This window comes from Bactrocera oleae, chromosome 5, assembly GCF_042242935.1.
Source record: "Bactrocera oleae isolate idBacOlea1 chromosome 5, idBacOlea1, whole genome shotgun sequence".
Taxonomy (NCBI): domain Eukaryota; kingdom Metazoa; phylum Arthropoda; class Insecta; order Diptera; family Tephritidae; genus Bactrocera; species Bactrocera oleae.
Window position 1 is genome coordinate 30970248 of NC_091539.1, and position 14418 is coordinate 30984665.

General features: G+C 35.6%; 1 protein-coding gene across 1 annotated transcript in view; it reads right to left on the reverse strand.

Annotated features, from left to right (window-relative positions):
* Positions 1 to 14418, reverse strand: part of LOC106616675 (cholecystokinin receptor-like) — a 46902-nt gene that overhangs the window by 19410 nt on the left and 13074 nt on the right. Inside the window, exons 2-3 of the mRNA XM_070110280.1 lie at positions 6894 to 7094; positions 4904 to 5095 (exon numbers count right to left, since the gene is read on the reverse strand). Coding sequence (XP_069966381.1) covers positions 4904 to 5095; positions 6894 to 7094 — 393 coding nt within the window. The remainder of the gene's footprint in view (positions 1 to 4903; positions 5096 to 6893; positions 7095 to 14418) is intronic.

Here is a 14418-nt window from a genome sequence, read left to right on the forward strand (position 1 = left end):
GCTCAGTTACAGCAGTCCCAGAGCTACATAATAACCTGCTTAACAATTATGCTTGAAAGGGCATTGCAATTAAACTATATTCCCTCGTTATGAAGGAAGGTCAAGTTTATATACAGTGGTGAGTATTAATGGATGAATCAATGTACTGAGATGTTTATTAAATCCGTTCTCATGAAGCAACTTCAACCAAACTTTTTTTATTTGATGTATTATTTATTGTACTAACAGAAAACATAAACAATAGTAATAAAAAAAGAAATGTAATAGTTCTCTTGTTCTATTATTCTTCATTACTGCATTCATCCAATTTTGCACGTGTGAGTAATATACATTTATTAAGCAAACTTAATATTTTGTCCACAATCTCTTATTTTTCCGTACACTTTTAATACGTTTTGGCACACTTTCTACCAGTTTTTCGATTGTACGTTTTAGTATTTCGGCCCATTCAGTCTGAACCCTAAGCCAAAGCTGTTCCATATTTTTAGGGTCTTTCATAAACAGCCAACTTCTTTTAAGAAGAGCCCATACATTTTCGATCGGGTTCAGATTTGTGCTTTGTGCAGGCTACTTTATGACTTTAAAACTTTGATCGGCTAACCAATCTGTTACGATTTCGGCTGTGTGTTTTGGGTCTCTATCTTGCTAAAACATGACCCCGTCTTCGGGATATGCGCTAATTTCAACAAATCTTGGCAAATTTGATTCCAACATACCAATATATTCTCCTTTTTTCTTAATTCCTTCAATTTTCACTAGTGGGTCAAGATACCACCAGCCATGCTTCACGGTTTGCTTCACATTATATTTTTGCAGTTTGCCCAGGTCGTTGTCAAAAGTATTATTTTCCATCCGATTGAAAATGATTGACCATATAATGCGCTTCCAGTCTTCTGCGCTCCAATTTTTGACATCTTTACAAAATTTTAGCCATTCTTGTCGGACAATGCAGGTTTTTTTTCGAGCATCTCCTGCAGTGAGTAACCTACGGCGGCCTCTACCATTCAAAGAGGGTTTCACATTGCGCTTTTTTTGTGCTCATAACCCCGTTCTGCAATTTATAATTTATCCGGTAACGGTACTTACCATTATCGGTTTGCCAAATAAAGCATGACGTGCAAAATTGGATGAGTGCACTAATGTACAATGTTATAACAATTGAATTATTGCATTTAATTTTCAATTACTATTTTTTAAGTTTTCTGTTAGTACATTAAATAAAAGAAGTTTGATTGAAATTGCTTCATAAGAATAGATTTTATGAACATATCAGCATAAAAGTTTCAAACATTCATCCATTAATGCTCGCCGCTATATACCAAATGAGGGCAAAAGCTCAGACACTAATTAAAAGGATTTCAGATCAATTAGTATTTCCACATTTCCCTTAAACACGTTGGAAAGGCTAATAGAATTATACATTAGGGAGCAAACTAAACCCAGAAAAAATGGCAGTTTCGCAACATGCGTATTCTAAGGGAAAATCCCCAGAAACAGTACTGAGCTCAGTCGTAGCAGAGATTGAAAAGTCTCTGGAGATAAAAGAATACAAACTTGTAGCTTTTATAGACATAGAAGGCGTTTTAAATAACATCCAGCCTAAGGCCATACTGATCGCGCTTAAAAATTTAAGCATCTCTGAGCCTCTCGGAAATTAATTCAACAGATGCTCACGGCCAGGTCAATTATTTCAACGCTGAAAGCTTCAACGATGTGCAGATCTGTCCGGGGAGGCGCACAAAATTTTGGTGGATGTGGAAAAGAAGGGGATACGTGGCGTGGCCCCTACGCCGACTGTGTGGCAGTTTCGATTAGATGTAAATTCCCGAATACCCTCGCTCATTGATGGGCCGTATTGTGAAGACTGAACTTGAATGTTATCAAGACAGAGCTAGTATTGATCACTAAGAAACACAATATTCCAGAAATTTCCCCGCCCTTATTAAATGGTACCAGGCTCGCAATAGGAGATAAGGCAAGCTACTTGGAGCTAATTTTTTAAAGCCGATTATGACTTACGATATATTGGCATGGTGGCCAATAACGGAAAAGAAATGTACGGTAAGATGTATGGAAAGCATACCAAGAGCAGCCAGTATTTGCATCAGTGCTTTTTGCTTTTGTTTTGATTGTTGTTTTGTAAGTAAAATGGCAGCGAAGTCAGCTTGTAGTCTAAGGGAATCCTCCCTTAAGTTCCAGTTTCTTCCCATTACCATGGATTTTCGAAAGCCCTGAGAGTTGAATTTAAAATATTATACTTAAATATTCCCAATATTGCCTGCCCTTCCAGAGAAGAGTGGGAAAGAGGCGAGGTGGACAAGGGCGCAGAGATAAGCATCTATACGGATGGTTCCAAACGAAATAATCCAATACCAATATCGCCTTCCGTCTACCAGGACACTGTAGTGTCTTCCAAGCGGAGAGCACAGATTAAAGTAAGCCTTCTTGTTCTGACAAGGAGTGTGTTCACAACAACGAATATATTTATATACACAGATAGCCAGGTGGCTTTGAGATCACTAAAGTCTTTTAGGGTTTCGTCTATGTTAGTGAAAAAATACCTTGATCTATAAGTGGATTTAACATCCTATTTCACGATACACCTGCAATGGGTTCCAGGACATAGTTAGGAAAGAGGGAATTTATATGACTCTTGCTATCTTCCGAGATTCCTTCTACATACGTTCTAAACATAGCTGAGTCTCGTTGGAATCAATCCCTGACTTGCTCAACAAGCAGGCAAACGTGGCATGAATGCAATATGGGGCGCACATGCCCTCTATTAAAATTTTAACGGAATGATATAAGAACTCTAGTAGGAGTACTAACAGGTTACTTTCTAATAGGCAGAAATGCTAGTAGACTATAAACGCCATATAACGACTATTACAGAAGCTGTCATAAGGTAGAATAAGAAGAGACTATTAAATATTTTCTATGCGACTATAATGCTCTATATAGAAAAAGAATCGCAACTATCGGTGGAGGATTTCTCGAAGATTACAAAGATATAACTTTTTACTGATGAACTTCATCAGAAGAACAGGGTAACTTTATCACAATATGCCTTCAAAGGCCTACGTGCATCGTTAGACAGCCCCTCTACCTACCGACCTTTTGGCTGCTGCAATCCCATGTACCAAATTAAAGTTTTATATCTTAATTTAGTGCTTAGTTATGGCATTTTTTATGTTTTAGATTAAGGGCGTTGTGTGGGCATTGCGATGGGTCAATTGCGCCCATTAATGAACTCGTCCTTACTTTTTGCCAAGGAACACGTGTACAAAGTTTCATTACGATACCTAATTTTAACTTAGTTACAGCTTGCACGGACAGATGGAAGGACAGACATCCTCATCATTTATATAATGTATACGTAACCCTACGTATATCTATCTCGATTAGTTTTAGATGATACAAACAGCCTACTATAATCTATAGCTACATGTTCTTATTTTGCAAGTTTTTATGATTATGTTCTGAAAAAATATTTTTGTTTAGATGCAAAATTAAACATACTAAATTTGGTGAATATGGACGACCTATTTTCAGAGTTATTATATCGAGATAACATTTAAGTATGTATCAATTGATCAATTTTATGAGTCTACGTCAGAAACGCTCTACAGACTAATTTGTTGCAATTACAGCACTAAAAGAAACACAAATAGGTCGACGACGGATGGGTTCTCAAACATAAACGACCATAGGGATCTAAACCGGCAAAACCTTAAGGTAGATGTGATTTTGTGTTTTTTCAGTAACCCGGGGAATCAATTAAAGAAGATACTCGTTTAGTTGAACCATTAGTCAACGGTCGGTCGGTCAAGGTGTTATGCAGCTAACTGGCCCCCATCTACGCGAAATGTTAAATTAGGCCATGTTTCGAAATGCCTGAAAGAGCTCTCACGTCGTTGCCAAGGATTTCTTGCTCATTCGTCTGTTCTCGCTGTCGACGTTGCTCTTATGGTTAAAGGAAAGTTTCTGATTACTGTTTACGAGCTACGAGCAGCTAAGCCGTCAATCTAAGTAAAACTGAAATGGTTATTTACCACGAGGTCTAAAATCCCAGACGTTCCTCCCTCTTATTCGGCTATCCAAGGGCATATCTTTGATAGAAACCTTTCATGGAAGCCGTATATTGCGGAGAGGGTAAAGAACGCATCAGTTGCCTTGTACTGCTATGGATGTTTTATATGGAAGAGGTGGGGACTTTCACTAAAGGTGGTGTTTGGGCTTACGAAACTGTAGTCAAACTAGTAATGTTCTTTGGTATATTTGCCTGTTGAAGAGCCCTTGAAAAAGCTCCACTCGCTAAGAAAATTGAACTTGTCTAATGAGCCAGCTCTTAATGCATTTATATTGCCGGCAGGTTGCTGCGAAGATCGCTCTAAAGCTCAGAGAAGGTATATGAACTGAAAATTTGGACCACTGCATTGTAGAATTTGTACTGAACTATTTCATTATGCGGACCATCCAGAATCCTAGATGCCATGAACACTCAATCGTTTATTGGTTTTACAAACCGCATAAATTCAGTGCTTTCTCACTATCGTTAATTTGCAATTTGCGTTTAATTGCTGATAAGAAGACTTTTCAAATAATGTGTGGTACTTACCGTAGTGCTTCAGTTGGTTTTTTTGTTGTAGCGGGCGATGCTGCTGCTGTTGGTGATACCTTGTGCCACTCTGTTCTCCAGCAACAACATCTTGGTCACCACTCCTAATTCCGTAGCTTCTATGGTTGGCTTGACTGCTATGACAGCGAAGTGACATCTTCCAATTAAATCTTCTTAAAAACGGTGACCGCAGTGTGTCCGATGGCGTGGCTGCTGTGTTCTTAGTGACTATAGCAATTGCCCCTAATGAACTGTAATCGTGCTGCTTGGCTGTCGTGCTGCCGCTGGTGGAATTGCCACCAACGACTAAAGCGCGTTCGGCACGCATACCCACATACAGGGTGCGCGTAATGAGAAAATATGCAACACATAGCACAAATAGTGGCAGCACCAGCAATGTTAAGTCTAAGAATATATTATAAAACCGCTCATACGCAATGGTGTCCTCCGGCCATTGGTCGCGACATTTGCGTAAGCCTGCGGGTGGTATTAAGAAAGTACATTTAAAACGCGGTTTCAAGCAATGGACAAACAATTTAAAATGCGATGAAACTTTAATGAATATATTTTTTAACTGTTGATTTAAAATGTGTTTGCGTTTGTGTTGATGTCCTCATTTCAACATAATAAGAAACGAGCCTGATAGTTTAAAGACTTTAACTTATTTTTAGGGAACAGTAAGACTGCCCGTTGTAAGCTACTTTTGTTGTTTTTTCTGAATGTATTTCGCCTCAGTGTCCTTCTATGCAGGCTGTTTGTGTAAGAAGTGTAATGAATTTGTTCGGTCAGCAGAAATAACTGTTGATACTGAGCGTATCTGTGGTTATTTTGAAGTCATAAAAGTTCACTTTTTATTCGCTTTGTTTGTATGCATTTCGTTAATCGCTGCTCCTTTACAGTCATATTTTATCCTTATGAAATATTTGCAGATAGTAAGTAAGTTGATTTGCTGTAATTTTAAAATTCTAAGCCGTTTTAGAAAATTTACAAGTAATAAAGGGCTAAGTCCGGATGTATCTGACCTTTTGCTGGCTTGCAATTTTTAAAGAAATTTGGGGGTAACATATGAGAATATTCCAAAAATAATTAAATAATTAGACAGGGTTAACAGAGTACGGGAATTCGTTGTAGAGGAGAATATTTAATCGAGGAAGGTCGATTGCCAATTACAACATTCCCAGCATAATTTTTCAACCGCTATTTCAATTTTATTCAATTATATTACTGCAGAAACCACTCCTCTGCCTAAAGTACCACGAAATTCTACTACATACAAATCATATAGTTTGCAAAACATGTCAGTAATAGACGTGCGTAAGGACATATTTATAGCTATTTCCAATCACAAAAAATAATTTTCACTTAAAGATGGAGTATAATATCAAAAAAAGCCAGCTAATAGACGAATCTTTATAAATACATACTTAAAATATTTATCAATATCCCTGTAAACTAAATAAGTTGGCTTAAGATAATGAGCATTGCTTTAGTTAAAGCAATACCTAAAGAAATTCTCAAAGTTTTATCGGAAACCCAAATAATTTTAATACAAAATCAAGCTCTACAATATTCAAATCGCTCATCTATTTTTCAAGATATCCATTGTGAAACGAACTAGAGGATGAACCAAACACTCAACTCAACTACTTGCTGATGCCTTATTGAAATCCCTACCAAATTTAAAAAAGAAGCGCATTTTTAATGCAGTTTCAACTTATTCAGGTTAAAAATATACTTAAATCGTGTTTGATAGTTTACACGCCGGCGAGTTTAAGTTTCCGCAACCAAATTTCTGGTAACAGACTGAAGCTGATCGATTTGTCTTAAGCCCATAACTTAAAAAACTGTAGCGACGGAATTGCCACAGTCATAGGTACGAGGCAAAAGCCCTCTCTAAAATGTCTAAAAAACATTTATGGCTGAAACAAATAGCTTCACAAGCTTCATAAAGAAGATTTTTATAAATATTATATTAGAGAATTAAAACTTATACTAAATATAAAGATATAAAGCGTAACACAGATATATCTAGTTCAGTAGTTTTGCTGGGAAAGGGCTAACAACTGTTTGAATATAAAATACAATGAAACATGATAGTTCTGTATATTATTCTAAAAATATATGTACTTGGTAACTTAAATATATGTATATGGAACAAAAAGTGCAACCTTATAAAGCATAGGGGTAGGGAAACTTCATGTGTTAAATTGGCAAATGAAAGAAATATTTGGTGCTAAGATTGTTGATTGAAAAAGAAACGCTTTTGTGTACCTACCTTGCCGACTGGTTGGAATTAATTGACTAAACAATGCAATCGGAGTCATGCAAATGATGCTGCCGAACCAAATGAATCCAATAATTCGGTAGGCATGATTAATCGTTTGCCATGTCCTTGAGCGTAACGGATGGCAAATGGCGTAATAACGTTCGCAAGATATCGCAACCAAAGTCCAGGATGAAACGGCCACCGACGCAGCTGTTAGTAAGAAATGGATGCAACAAATACAGAAATCAATCAACCACTGATAAATATTTATATTTACGCTGTTATCTATATTAATAAGGGAGTGGATTCGAGCAAAACCGCTGTTGTATAAGGGAGCAAAAGAATTTTTGCATTTTTAAACACTTCGACAAAATATTTTTAAACATTTCTTATTTACAATTTAATTTATACAGATATTTGCTTTAATAAATATAACCTACATACATTGGTGGCACAATTAATTTTTGTCTTCAATAAACTGGTGTATTTACTATCAGGCATGTTTTGGTTATTAAAAATATTTTTCGTATTAAACTCCGAATCTTGTTTGAAAAAAACTGACTTGCGGAGATATATCTGTATATTTAAAGGCTCTAGAAACTTTGATGTAATAACGGGAAAGTTCGATTGGTCATTGAATTAGATACACTTAAAATTCTTTGTTTTGTGTAAATTCTAAAAAAATTGAAAATTAAAAAATCAGTTGTATTTAAGTAATATTTGAAGCAAAAGTGAGAAAAGCTAAATGGTCTATCGAATCGAAATTTCGACAAACAAATAAAGCGCAGCTCCAACCTGTTGAAAGTCATTTAATACTAAAAAACCTAACTTCTCAATCAGAACGTAAAATTATTAGAATTGCTTCCAATTCTATCAGGTCGGCAGCTAAGATTAAGGAATTAGCCGGAGTAAATACAAGGCTTTCAACTATTCCACGAACCATAATACTTCGAAACATCTTAAGTGTTTAAAAATTAAGAAGACGCCAACCCAGAATGAAATATGCAAAGAAAAACAGAAAAAAAGTTAACTTCTGCTGCATCGAAGCTATAATACCCTTCACAAATACAAAGGTTCCTTACAAGTACTTGATTCCGATCATTCAATTTGTATGGCAACTATAAGATATAGTGATCTGATCTAAACAATTTCTTCGAAGAATACATTGTTCTTTAAGCAATAACTCGTACCTAATACCCTGAAGATACCTTATCAAATGAAAAAATTTCGCATATAAGCACTTGATTCCGATTGTTCAGTTTTTATGGCAGCTATATACTATAGTGGTCCGATATCGGCCGTTCCGACAAATGATCAGCTTCTTAGTGAGAAAAGGACAGGAGCAAAATTTCTAATCGGTAGCTTAAAAATTGAGAGAATAGTTCGCGTATATACAGACAGACAGTCAGACGGACATGGCTAAATCAACTCAGCTCATCATGCTGACCATTTATGTATATATTTTATAGGATCTCCGATGTTTCCTTCTGGGTGTTACCAATTCCCTGGCAAACTTAATATATCCTGTTGAGGGCATAACTAGAGACCAAGGAGAGTGTATTACTTGAAGTGTTCAATTTTATACTCGACTCAATGATTAGCTTTGAGTTGTTTTTACTGATAAAAAAGTCTTAATTTAGACGAATTTCAAAAAATGAATTGCATACATTAATGAATTTGGTTTGTAATTTGAAAATGAAAGAAAGAAGAGTAAAATATCGGCGGCGTTACGCATTGCAACTCTTTCGCATGAAATCTTAACCTAAATCTTTTTTTTCGATATTTTTCTGGTTTATCGATCGAAATTTAAAAGAACGACTGAAATTCAAAATGCTAGTTTTCGGGACTAGTTTTGCGCATATCAAAATCCTAGATTCTAAGAGATTTAATTTGTTGGTTTGTACGATTGAATTACTACACACTAATTCTTTTTATACTCTCGCAACCTGTTGCTACAGAGTATAATAGTTTTGTTCACCTAACGGTTGTTTGTATCACCTAAAACTAATCGAGTTAGATATAGGGTTATATATATATAAATGATTAGGATGAAGAGACGAGTTGAAATCCGGGTGACTGTCTGTCCGTCCGTCCGTCCGTCCGTCCGTCCGTGCAAGCTCTAACTTGAGTAAAAATTGAGATATCTTTATGAAACTTGGTAGACATGTTTCTTGGTACCGTGAGACGGTTGGTATTGCAGATGTTCGGTTACATCCGAACTTAGCCCTTCCTTACTTGTTTAAGTTACAGTTATATAAGAGATATGAGTTATTTTAGAAATTTTAGTGAGAAGCATAACAATAACAAGTAAGGAAGAGCTAAGTTCGGGCGTAATAAATTATTTTCTACTTTCTCAATTTTCTAAGATTAAAGCTGGGAAACACTTTCAGTGATTGACAAAATTGTATATTAAATAAGTAAGGAAGATCTAAGTTCGGGTGTAACCGAACACTTTATACTCATTCAACTTACACGGATCAAAGCCGGCTAAATACCTTCAGGTGTTAGCAATATTGAAAAATGTAGCGAAAGGGTTCAAAATTCATTATTAATCGAGATCGTGAATGGACAACAATCAGGTAAATGGAAGGACTGATTGCATTAATTTTTGACGTTGATCAGGTATACTTGAGAACTTATTTTCAAGCATGTTTATAAATATAAACTTATATATGGAGTAAAGTCAGCCGGACGTTTTAAAATCCTGAATATCAGTTATTTGGGGCTAAGGCAAGTTTTTACGCGATTTAATCCATTTTAGGCACAAAGATATACTGTTATTAGATCTCTTAATTTCATTAAAATGACTCCCACATTGGCCCATATATGTGGTATAAAGTCAACTGGAAGTTCGAAAATCTTAATGTTACGTATATTGGGGCTAGGAGAAGTATTGACCCTATTCAACCCATTTTTGTGATAGGGGTATACCTAGTGTATTATTATCACTATAGAAACATTTTCTCCGAATTCCAAAAAACATCTAAAAAATTGACCGATATTTTCGATAAAAAGTTCGCAATAGGAATTGGGGTCTACATACTCGGTATGTGGAGGGTTGAACAGTTATGGTTCGATTTTGACAATTTTCAGACCTAAGACGCCATATCTTAAAGCAAATATTCGTGCAAATTTGTATCCCGATATATTAATTACGGCTTAGATTTTTGTACTGGAAATTAAAAGAAGATGGAAGAAGATAGATGAAGATGGAACTTTAAATTGTGTTATATTTACGCACTGCAATATAATAATCTTGTGTTATCCTGGGTGTAAAATTTAATGTCTCTGGCACATTTACTTATTGATTCATCGCACTTTTAGCAGATCTTAACAACATTACTATATGAGGAGAGGGCGGGGTTATAATCTCCTTTCACACACGTTCACACTGTTGGTAGGGGTTCTTAAAGGATTTGTCCGAATTTGAATATTGTACCTTAAGTGGTTGAAGAGATAAGTACATTAAACCTTTTAGAGGGCTGGCCAAGGCCCATTTTTTTAAATGTTTGGCTCACAGGTGCCCCTTGCTACTGAAATCCTCTGCACCAAATTACTGTTTTGTATCTTAATTTGGAGCTTAGTTATGGCATTCTATATGTTTTCAATTAATGGCGTTTTTTGGGCATGGCATGGCCCATCTACGAACTAGTCCTAAATTTTTTGTCAAGGAACACGTGTACCAAGTTTGATTAGGATATCTGAATTTTTACTCAAGTTACAGCTTGCACAGACAGACGGACAGACGGATTTTAATGTCATTTCAATGACAATGATTTCAATTTCATCATCCTGATCATTTATAAAATGTAAAATCAACCGAATGTGTAAAAATTCTGTGATTATTTATATGGGGCCTATTTCAAGTTTTTACTTGATTTTACAAAGTTATACAATTATTAGAAAAATACGCTCTCTCATTCTTATTCAGAAAACTCACATATTAGCCAAGACCTGCAGGATAAAGTCACCCTGAAGTTCGAAAATCTTTACATTAGGTACATACCCACTTTTGACACTCAGACATACTATGATCAGGAAAGGATTCTCTTCGAATTTCAACTGTATACCTCACACATTTGCCGATATTTTCGGTAAAGAGTCAACTATAGGCACTGAGGTCCACATATTGGGTACCTAGGGGCTTGAACAGTATACTGGAATGTGAAAGAATCAGATGGGATTTAAAATTGCGTTATATGGGAAGTAGACGGAAGGTTGTAGTTTATTTCGCTGTAACATGGGAATATAAGAAGAATGTTATATATCGAATTTGGTTGAAATCGGTTGAGCAGGTCCCGAGATATGTGATATATATTTGCGGATAAAGTCAACCGGAAGTTCGAAAATCTTTGTATTAGGTATATGGCAGCTCTCAGAAGCCCTCAGCCGATTCAACCCAGTTTTGACATACAGGCTACTGTTATCAAGAAAGAATTCGCTCCGAATTTCAATACCATATCTCACATATTGACCGATATTTTCGATACAAAGTTCAATAGAAAGTGTGGTCCACATATTCGGTATCTTCGGTACTTGAACAGTTGTTTTTCCATTTTGACAATTTTTGTTCATAAGATGACCCACTTTCAGCGCACTACATGAGCAAAGTTGGATCCCGATACATTCATTGGTGCTTGATTGCATTTGGAAAGTAGGCGTGGTGGTAGTCCGATTCCACACTTTTAGCAGTGGGCTATGGGGTTTCACCTGAATGTGGGCGGTGCCATACCGTGTACCAAATTTTATTACGATTTCTCAATTTTTTCTAAAGTTGCTTGTTTGCACAGACAGACAGACGAACAAAAGAACGGACTGACATACGGATTTAAAATAACCCTATATCTATCTCGACAATTCAATTTAATTAACTCAAATATGTGGTATAAACTCAACCAGTAAGGAAGGGTTAAGTTCGGGTGTAACTGAACATTTTATACTCTTGCAACTTGCAAGGATCAAAGCAGGGAAAATACTTTCCGGTGATACGAAAACTTTATATTAAAAAATTTTGCAAAACATTTCAACATTCATTATTCGATGAAATAGTAAATGGATTACAATCAAATTTGGTATTTTATTAAGTTATATAATAGGTTATAGACTCACTTAGTTTTATTACTATATTTTACTTCCCGTCAGCTAAAATTTTATTAAAATCATTTTCAAATGAAATATATGGGATATAAACTCAATTAAAGAAGCTAAATTTAATATAATAAGTTAATGTGAAAACGTTACCCGGAGGATCGACATTCATTATTTTAGGGATATAAGGTTTGGACCAATATCTAGGCCAATTTCATATTTATTAAAGTATTACACTTTTTGTGAGGTAGAAAGTCGGAAATTATTATACAGGCTATATTGGGGACTGATAAAGGGATGGGCTGATTGAGTTAATTTGGCATTGCTGAGGTATATTTGGGTGCATATTTTCAAGCAATTTTATGAATATATAATCCACACATTGAAAAACAATGTCGGCATAAGGTTTGATAAAATAACGAAAATCAATCTATGTATTGTATTATTTGGAAGTTAGGGTAACTCGTAGACTAAATTCACATATTTTCGGCACTAAACTATTGCATATCCAATAATATACGTTGAGCTATAGTAAATCTAATATAAATCAGTTAAATTTGCTAAGATATCTAACATATTGACTGATATACTATATGGCATAAGGCCAAATAGTGTGTTTGAAAATCTCCTGTTAGGCATGTGAAAGATATGGGTAGGTTTGGACCGATGATTTCACTGGCCCACAAACCACACAAAACCGTTGTTTTTTCTGGATGGAATGGCAGTTATTGAATATCTTCAGGTTGCTGTTCGTCTCAATTTTGCTTGTTTACATACCCATAAAGCCAGAAATGGGCCTCTTCGCTGAACAAAATTTGGTTCGAAAACGTCGGATCTTCTTGGAACTTTTCAAGAGAGAAACGATGTCGCTTGGGAAGGTTGGGCGGCTTCAGTTCTTGTACAAGCTGTATTTTATACGCTTTCAATTTAAGACGAAAAATGCGATAAGTCGTACCATACGTCAGTCCGGGTTGCTACGATCGGCGCCGAATCGACACTCCACGGCCTTTGTGTATCGTGTGGCCTATTCGGTCGAATTTTATGCAATAATGAATGATGGGTCTCAAGATCGGTGATGGTGTTGCGAATAGTACACTCGGTAGCCCGATATTATTGATCATAAGTTGAGCGAAGCGCTCGAAACACATTCTTAACAGAACAGAATTTTCGTAATAAAGTTGAACGATTTGTCAACGTTGTTCAGGCATAAGTCTTTTCATGATGAAATGCAAAAAAATAACATGACAGCTTGACATGACTCACGCGTGATCTGTCAAAGAAAGGCTATTGAAAAAAGTACCTCTACTTGGAACACACGTTATAACTCCACATCTAACTAGATTTTTTTTGGGTAATAGAAATAATCTTTGGGTGAACAAAACTATTATACTCTGTAGCAACATGTTGTAAAAAAGCACAATATTCGCTATTCTACTAAGTAATGAATGGATTACTATCATATTTGGTATCTTATTAACTTATTTGATAGGTCGCAGACTCACTAAATTCCATTACTACGTTCTGCTTCATGTTGTAGATATTAATATTAAAATCAACCTCAAATAAGATGTATGTGATATAGACTCAACCAAAAGGGCTAAATTTGTTTTATTGGGCATATTAGGAAAAAATCATTCAGAGGATCAGAAATCAGTATTTAAGGGATATGAGGTTTACACCAATTTCGTGTATATTCAGTCTAAACCCCATTATTTTAAAGAAACTATATTAATTTATTTTCAATAGTATATCACACATATTGACCGACATGAACGGTTCAAAGTCAGGTGGAAATTCCAAAATCACTATATCTGCTATTCTGTGGTTAGGGAAAGGTCTGAAGTGATTGTATTAACGTTTGGCATTACTTAAGTATATTCAAGCACATATTTCCACGCGATTTTGTGAAGATATATATCCGAATTTCTATAATATATCTGACACATTCACCGATATTTTCGGTAAAAAGTCAGTCAGAGGCACTGGGACCACATATGCGGTACCAGTGCTTAATTTGTACATATATATACTGTAAAGTGAAATAATCACAAAACTGTTCTCAGTAGCAACATGTTACGAGAGTATAAAAAGGAAGGGTTCAGTGCAGTGGCTGTCGAAACATTTAGGTTCAAAAAACATACCCAAATAGCATTATACTCGTTTAGATACTGAATTTTTTTGGCAGCTATGAATCGCTATAATAGAGCAATTATATATATTAATATAAAGTTTGTCAAAAATATGTACATATGGTATATCAACGAATGGACAGTTACGCGGAAGTTACCTGTTCTCACAGGGATATACATATGTACAAACAAAGGAAAATAAAGAATTCCAATAACAAGTGATGCTATCGCAAGTATGCAGATTAGAGTAACCAAATAACAATTTATATTAAATATTTACAGTCACTTTTCACCACGGCAATATTGGCCGGGTATGT